General features: G+C 33.8%; 1 protein-coding gene across 1 annotated transcript in view; it reads right to left on the bottom strand.

Annotated features, from left to right (window-relative positions):
- LOC104703820 (polygalacturonase QRT2-like) overlaps nucleotides 1-752 on the bottom strand; it is a 3,436-nt gene extending 2,684 nt beyond the window's left edge. The window contains exons 1-3 of the mRNA XM_010419899.1: nucleotides 417-752; nucleotides 188-322; nucleotides 9-83 (exon numbers count right to left, since the gene is read on the bottom strand). Coding sequence (XP_010418201.1) covers nucleotides 9-83; nucleotides 188-322; nucleotides 417-677 — 471 coding nt within the window. The 5' untranslated portion in view covers nucleotides 678-752. The remainder of the gene's footprint in view (nucleotides 1-8; nucleotides 84-187; nucleotides 323-416) is intronic.

The following is an 8,769-nucleotide window of genomic DNA, read 5'->3' as shown; positions in this document are numbered from 1 at the left end:
TTATCCACATTTTCAAACACAATCCAGTGCCTACGTACCTTGTAGTCAGATGGATTTTCCCATGCCTCAATCATTCCGTAGATCTAAACTCACACATATAACAAAAGTATAAGATGATGTAGAAGAAACATTATACAATAACAATTTAATTATGCCTATATACCAGCTGCATTGGTTTCTATCATACCTTAAAAACAATCAAGGATGATTTACATGGACCAGAGAATTGGACCGGTTTAAGCATGTATTTTCTATTATTCGGAACCACGATGTAAACTATTCCGGTGGACGAACAAGCTGATTGCCAAGCTTTCATGAACGCCTACGCTTCAAATATATATTTTAATTTACGTTGATTGTAAATATTGTTATGGAAATCAATATATAAATATAATATGGATGAACAAGGTATAAACCTGAGAATCGTCGTTTCCATTGGCTTTAGCACCAAAAGAGTTGACGTTAAAAGCTTGAGGAGAAGATCTAGGAGCATAATTACCATGGCGATTTTTCGTATGACTGCTGCGAGTAATGTGACCATGTAGATGATTGGTTTCGTAATAAACATCGGAAGACATGAAAGGATCAGCATCTCTATGATTGTATGGGTAGCTGCTGAAACAAGAAGGGAGAAACGTTAAGAAAAATGCTGATAAGATTATGAACTTTTCATACATTTTTTTTTTTTGAGTGAGTTCTCTCAAAGTTAGATTAAAATTGGGTTTGACGTGTAAAGAATATTGAGGGAAAGAGAGGAGTGAATGATGTATCTTGGAGAATGCAAAAGTGTTTATATTTATAGACATGGGAAAGAGAGTGAGAGGAATAAGAGCATTTCCATTGTTTAGATACTCTATCAATATGTTGTTTGACGACCCAACAAAAAAAAAGATACTCTCTATCAATTTAAGATTAGTATTATCTCTTATAAAATTTTGACTATTAAATCTCACTAATTATTTTTAAAATATATCAATTTACTTCTTAAAATGAGTCATTGGATTAGTTTGTTATATCATATCAAATTACATGGATATCTCAAATGAGAAACTCTTCCATGGGGTTCTCATAATTTTTGGATAAAAGAATATTTTTTTCAATTTCTTCTTTATATGTAGTGGTGCATACTGGTTAAAATTACTTGAAAAGAGATATTTAGATATTCACATCTTATTTGTCATTCGGTAAAAAAACAGCAGGAAATGTTTGTTATAATTCCTCCTCATTTACAATTGGCACAAGGAAGTTTATTTTATTCTATTAATCACTACAAGAAAATATTGAAATTTTGACTGTGGATTTTCTGCATTAATAAAGCCCCTCTGCATTAATAAAGCCCCTTTAAAGATATTTTACATATTTGACGAATATTAAGTGATGTTATTGATTTGAGATTTGAATAGAGTTTTTAAGATTTTAAATGTTATGTAGAATATGTTGTTATTAGATCAAGATTTTATTAAACTTTGTTAAAGTTTAGTGTTATTTAGGTTAGTTTGTAATTTGTAAAAAGTCATTTAAAATCTTAAAAAATTTGGATTATTAGATTCAGACTTTTATAAAGTCATTAAAAGTTTTGTGTTATTCAATTAAAACAAAAGAATTTAGGATTGTTAATAAGTTCAATTATTATGTTATTGGTTCATGATTTTAGACACTTTCTTTACAAAATAAAGTAATGGAAAGTATCATAGGATTGTTTGGAGGACTTTACAATATATAAAATGAACTTTTATATTAAAGACATTCGTTTTTTCTCATCAATTAGATCAAAAATTTTAAACAGATATACAAAGAATAGGCCTGGGCATAAAAACCGTACCCGAATACCCAACCCGGAACCCGACCCAAAAACTGGGTTTGGGTTGGGTACGGGTTTGCCTATAAAATCCTATTGGGTTCTATTTTCTAATACCCATAGGTTCGGGTTAGGGTCGGGTGATACCCGGTACTCGTTTGGGTACCTATTAAATCTGAACATATAAACATCTTTATAATATTTATCATTAATATAATGCAATTACCCCAAAATTATGATTATAATTTTAAATATTTTATTTAGTTTTATACCTAAATATCTTAAATAATCAAAATATCTAAAATATTTTGTCACATAAGTCAAAATTTAACTAGATTTATTAAAATATAATTAATTTTAATTATATTTTTTCGGGTACCCGGTAGTTTGGATACTAATCGGGTTCTAAAATTTGTAACATAAATCGACCCGAACCCGATAGTACCCAAATTGAACCGAACTCATATATATAAAAATACCCAATGAGTTCCATTTTTCTAAACCCGTTTACCTGAACCCGAATGGATAATACCTGAACTCGAACGGGTTACCCGAACGGGTTTCCCGAATGCCCAGCCGTAACAAAGAAGATCATTTTACAAAAAAGGAAAAAAAAATAGAAATTTAAACAAAATCTTCAAATTTTGCTGTTTTTTTTAAGACGAGTTAGAAATAGACGGGAGTTTACGGCATAGTGGTCCAAATTTCTTCGTGTAGTTCCCACCTTGATTGGTTCTAACTCCCATTCCCATCGTGGGAGGGAAGAAAGTGGCTATGTGACAATTAGCCTAAAACACAAAAGAAATGAGAAAAATAAGTTCATAAATTTTTTGCTCTGTGATATATTCTTAAATTTTTATTTTATTTTATATTTTATGAAGTCATGGCGTTACGCCTGTACCACGTACTCGTCTTAAAGCATTACTTTACATCCTCATAGAATTGAGTTCACCATTTTGTTGGTTGAATCGGTTTAGCAGTTGGACTAAAGATATCGAGGTTTCTAAAAATCTTGGGTTGTTCTTCAATTTCCCGGATTTCTAGACCTCTGTTTACTTACTAATTAGATCGTATTGTAGGTCTAGTATGTTTGTTACAGTACGTCAGTACGTATATTGTTAGCAAACGTCTTATTTCATTTATATTGTGTAAAAATAAATAAGTGGATTTAATTGTTAACCACTTAACCTAATGGTTTGACATAAACCAGGACAAATTACCCCAGTCTAACCCGTAATAATACACTTCTGGTATATGTTTGGTAACAATCCCCTTTAAATTTCTTACGTGATGGGAAAAGACCGGCTAACAATTTGAAAATTTTGGTCATATCCCAACATCCATGGGTAAGAGAGAAAAAAAAACATCTAAAGAGCTTTAATTATTAAACAATTAAACTGAAAACGGAAGAGCTAATCTCGGCCTAGATGAAGAAGTAAGTATTGACTTTGGCTTTGAATTAGGTTATCTGCAAATAACTGAAATATAAGTCTCAAGTAAAAGCAGTTTTGTTGGTTAAAGCTTTAACTTCAACTTTTGTTAGATATGTCTTCAACCCAACCTTTAACATTTTCAAACTTATTATAATGATTTTCTTCGTCTTAGATAACTCGAAAGCCCAAAACTTGTGGTCAATTTGAAAAGAAATACTTTGAACTGTTTCTCTTCAATAGTGTTGTGCGTTTTGTTGTCAGATTAGTACTAATGTGTTTCGGTAAGAAACCAAATTCTAGTATATATCTTTTTCCGTATTATTGCGGTGGAAAATATTAATGTTGTCCAAGCACCAAAATGGATTCAGTTCCGACTTTCCAACTATACAATTATATTGCAAAAAAAACAAATTAGGAGAAAATAGCAAAAAAGAAATAATAGCAAAAAAATATATTGAGAAACCATCAAAATCTGTGACATGGTCCTGTTTTGATGACCATAATTGTACATTATTTACGTTGAGCCCCGAAAAAATATGTTAGAATGTTTTAAGAAAGCAACAATGCATGCATGTTAGATTGGTGTGCATATGATATAATGTGAATCAACATATAGTGAAAGTAGGCGGAGCTAACAGAAAAGGACACAAGATGGATAATTGGTAAATGATGTCAAAGGTTAAGTTAGAGAAGGTTTAGATTGTTGCATCATTGCATGGAATGGGGTCTTGCGTGTAACTTTCTTTTTTTACTCTTTGTTGCGTTAGGTGATAATATATCTATATATTCCTCCACATTTCGGATAAAAGGTTTGGGTAATAGCGGGTATGGGTCGGTATGGGAAAGGCAATTCGAGTTTCTAAATTTGTTATTGGACAAGATGGGTTGAGTTGTTGAGGTATCGGGTGATAAGAATCGTTATGTTAATTACTAAAATCACTATCCAAAATTTAAGTAATTTTGGTTGATTTAAGTTACAAATCTAAAATAGTTTCAGATGATTTTTCAAAATTTTAATTAAGAAAACATGCATGCCTGATTCATGCATGCATGCTATATTTCTCTAATTCATACACTACAAGAAAACAAGCCAATAGCGACTACACTATTAGTCATTATTTAGTCGCTAAAAGGAGTGTTACGACCAAATTGCGACTAAAACCTGTAGTCGCTAACTGAGAGTCGCTAAAATTTATAGTCGTAATTTTAGTCGCCAAATGGCGACTACATTACGACAATCTTTTGTAGTCGTAAATCAGTCGTAAATCAGTCGTAATGTAGTCACTAAGTTAGTGACTAGTTTACGACTACATTAAGACTATTTGTATAGTCGTAAATTAGTCACTAAATGTAGTGACTACTTTACGACTACTTTACGATTATGTATTTAAATAATATTACATATAAATATTTATATTTATATTATAAATATTTATTTTGATTTATCTTTAATTTTATATTTGAATTTTGTTTTACAAATTCTCTTTAATTGGATTTACATCTAATTCTTATATTTGAACAATTATAAAAATAACTACAATTAATATTACATAAACAAAACACATCTTAACAAAACACATCTTAAGTATCATCATATTCATTACAACCCAAGTTCAAAAGATTAACAAAAAGAAAGAAACATCATATTCATTACAACCCCAAGTTCAAAAGATAACAAAAAGAAAAAACATTGATCAAGAAAACAACAAGAAAAGCTTCTTCCAATCGTTTCCCAAGTTAGCTTCGTCTGCTTGTATCCTTCTCAAATCTGGAATTGATCCCTGTTATAACACAATACCTTAAGGTTCTGTCAAGTTGAAAAAATGAAGGTACAAAGAAAAAGAAATGATCCCAGATGATTGTATAAGATGAGCTAGAAGTGAAGAGTACCTTAAGCAGATGTTGATGGAGTTGGAGTTGTCTCTTTAGCTGAATGGCTTGCAACAAACTTCTGAAACCGCGGATCACATTCCCTCAGAAAATCTTCCACGATGGAGAATTGGTCAATCTTGCCGTTCTGGGCAGCAATAACTTTGGATTGCGCAGCAAGTTCTGCATCACGCCGCTGCAGTTGAGCAGCCTGTTCTTCATCATGCGCAGCAAGCCGCTCCAGTTGAGCAGCCTGTTCTTCTATCATGCGTTGAGCTTTCTTCAACTGTTCTTCGAGAGCCACAAAGGTAGATGAGCCACATGCTTGCTTATGCGTTCCATTGACAAGGCAGTCCTTGAGGCTTCCAACTCCATAAGGTGTTCCTCTTGAATCCTTCTCAGTGGACTTGAAAATAAGAGAAAAGTGGAGGTTAGAGGATGACAAATTAAACTCCAAGACTATAAATGTGTATTGGTTTTTTAAAAAAGTTACCTCCAGGAAAATTTCTGTATATTCTTCTGTTGTGAGGTCCCGTGGCCGTGATTCTCCATCTGACACAGCAAAAGACTCTGCCTCGAGCTGAGACAACCTCTCTTGAACAGTCTTCTCATATGTCCCTGCAATCTTTTCTGCCTTCCGATCAACATATGTACCATCAGGCTTTGTATGTGCCTTGATGAAAACCTCACCAAGTCGGACTTCTCTTCCCAATTCCTCAACCTGCAATGTTATAAGAGATTAACTTTAAAAAATAACAGTTAAGTAAGAATAACAGTTAAATAACAGAGTAAATAACACTTAACCATTTCGTCTTGAAGCTGTTGATAAGACTTTGGCCCTGAGAGGTGGACATGAGGACCTAGGCCGTTACGGTCAGACATACGGGCCTGAGAGTAGGTTTTACTCTTTTGTTGTGCTTCTTCAGTGTCCCAGTAATCCTCCATCGTGCTCCAGAGAGTGTCTCCAATCCAGGTTGGTTGAACTCGACTAGTCCTCACATTGCTAACCATGTCTTTGATCCGCTTTTGACAGATTTTCTCAAAATAAGCTTGAACAGTTCCGGTTATCAAAGGATCCCAGGTGTGGGTTTTCTAGAAAAAAGGAGCTATTGTTAGTGAAAAGAAGACATGTAAAGCTATGTGACATAAGGCTTATTGTAAGTGAAAAGAAGACATGTGACATATATCCTTACCGCGAACTCAATGAAGTATCTCTCTTGTTTGTCCCGCGGCACACATGTCCAGCTGTAGAAGGGACCTTCGAATTTGTTTAGAAGAATTTTAGTAATCTTCCGAACAAGTTTTGACCCTTTGTCACGAGTAAACCTCGAAAAGAAACAATACAAGAGGCATCAGTTAATGAGTCAAAAGAAACAATACTTCAACCAGTAAACATAAACAATACTTCAACCAGTAAACATAAACATGAATCTCAATACACAAGCAATATATCATAATACACAAGCAATGAATACACAAACATGAATCTAAAGACACAATCCTAAAGACACAATAAACCAAACGAAATCATAATAAACTTACTCTCGTTATCATAATCACAATCCTAAAGACACAATAAACCAAACGAAATAAACATAAACCAAACGAAATAAACATGAATCTAAAGACACAATCCTAAAGACACAATAAACCAAACGAAATCATAATAAACGAAATAAACATGAATCTAAAGACACAATCCTAAAGACACAATCATAATCACTATCCTAAAGACACAATAAACCAAACGAAATAAACATTGACCTACAGATTTCTCTTCTAACATTCACAAAACACCATTACAAATACATGATAAGAGAGAAAAATCATACCATTGGGTGTTCGGTAAGGGTGTGGGAGAGAGGACCGTGGTGAACTTATCCCGACCTGGCACCACAAGCAGGGCATTTAGAGCCCGAACCACGTCCTCCTGGAGCTCCGGCAACACCGTAGAAGTTTCTTCTTCGAAGTTGTTGCCTTGGGACGATGGATGCGATGGATGACTACGAGTCTGATGACTACGAGCCTGAGAGCGTTGAGCTGGAGAAGGCGGAGAGTCATCTTGAAGAGTTGCATGAGTCGCTGGATTGTAGTTAACTTCTACTGAAGGAGACCGGCGTACTTGAGGTGGAGGTTGGCGAGTAACGGAGCCCTGAAATAGTTGTTGAGGCGGAGGATAGTCCCGGATCTGGGATTCCGTTGAATGTCGTGGCAAAATGGGGACTTCATCAGGTGTCTGCTGCGTACGAGGAGCTTGGACTGCCGGCGTGAAGTCGTACTGACTGGGTAGATTAGTATGTCGTAGTCTTGACCCTCCGGGAATCTGAGAATGATTACGATCGAGTTTTCTCTTTCTTCCTCGAGCAGGCATCGTGTGATGATTGAGACAAGAGACTGAGAAGAGAGATTGAGAAGAGAGAGTGTCGATTGAGAAGAGAGATTGAGAAGAGAAAGACGATTGAGAAGAGAGAGTGTGAAGAGAGACTGTCGATTGCGGCTTTAGGGTTTGTCTCGAGGAACCCTTGTCTCGAATGAGAAGAGATAAGAAGATTAGGGTTTTTTTTTTAACGGAATGTTAATGGATTTGGGCCTAAATTGGGTAATTAACCTAGATTTGGGCCTAAATTAATGCAATGACCTTAAACAAAAAAAATTTCTAAGTTCAATAATTCTATATATAACTAAATTTAATAATTTCTAAGTTCAATAATTTCTAAATTCAATAATTTCTAAGATTAAGAATTAATTTATAAGTTTAAGATTAGAGTTTATAATATATTATTCTATATATAATTTCTATCTTAATTATAATAATAAATCTTCACATAAATTATTTTAGTATTTATTAATCCTTAATGAATATTGAAACAAAAAAATAAATAAGGAAAAGATTCTATATATAACCAATATAGATGCTTTAAATAGAGCATATTCATAAGTACAAATCCTATGCAAATATTGTTTGTGAATAAAAGTAAAAAAATGATAGGCTTCTTAAAAAATGCATCGAACGGATGCATCATAACTCTTCTACCCGAGAGACATCTATTGTTCTTGCAAACACTACATGGACAGAAAAACTTACCGCCATTATTCTGAACTGTATCTTGGCTACTTCCAAACGAGAATTGGTCCAACCCCACTAATTCGAATTCTAATGAAAAATTTCCTGCCATTATATATATATATATATATATATATATTGTGTTTTTTTAAGAACTATATATATATTTTTTTGGAGAAAATAAAAGTTTTTATAAAGTCAAATTTTTTTTTTGATCTACATTTTTTTTTGGGGAAGGAAAGACAATTGTGTTGGCATGAGATGACAAATGGATGCAATTTGTTTTTAAAGACTACATCTATGCCACTAATAGGCGACTACTCAATATCAGTTGGCCCCCACAGAAAAAACACGTTTTTTAACTGTCTTTTATGACTATTTGGCGACTACGCGGTGACTGTTTAACGACTCGCCGAATGAGTCGTAGAATAGTCGCTAAATTGACGACTATATTACGACCATCTAATGTGGTCGTAAAGCAGTGACTGTTTGGCGAGTAAATTACTGTAGTCACAACATAGTCGCAAAGTGGTCACTATCTGGTCGTTATTTTTGGCGACTACAAATGTAGTCGCTACTTGTAGTCGCTAATTGACTGTTTTCTT

Source organism: Camelina sativa, chromosome 1 (assembly GCF_000633955.1).
Source record: "Camelina sativa cultivar DH55 chromosome 1, Cs, whole genome shotgun sequence".
In the NCBI taxonomy this organism is placed as follows: Eukaryota; Viridiplantae; Streptophyta; class Magnoliopsida; order Brassicales; family Brassicaceae; genus Camelina; species Camelina sativa.
The sequence above is the reverse complement of the archived record's forward strand: the minus strand, read 5'-3'. Positions and strand labels throughout refer to the sequence as shown.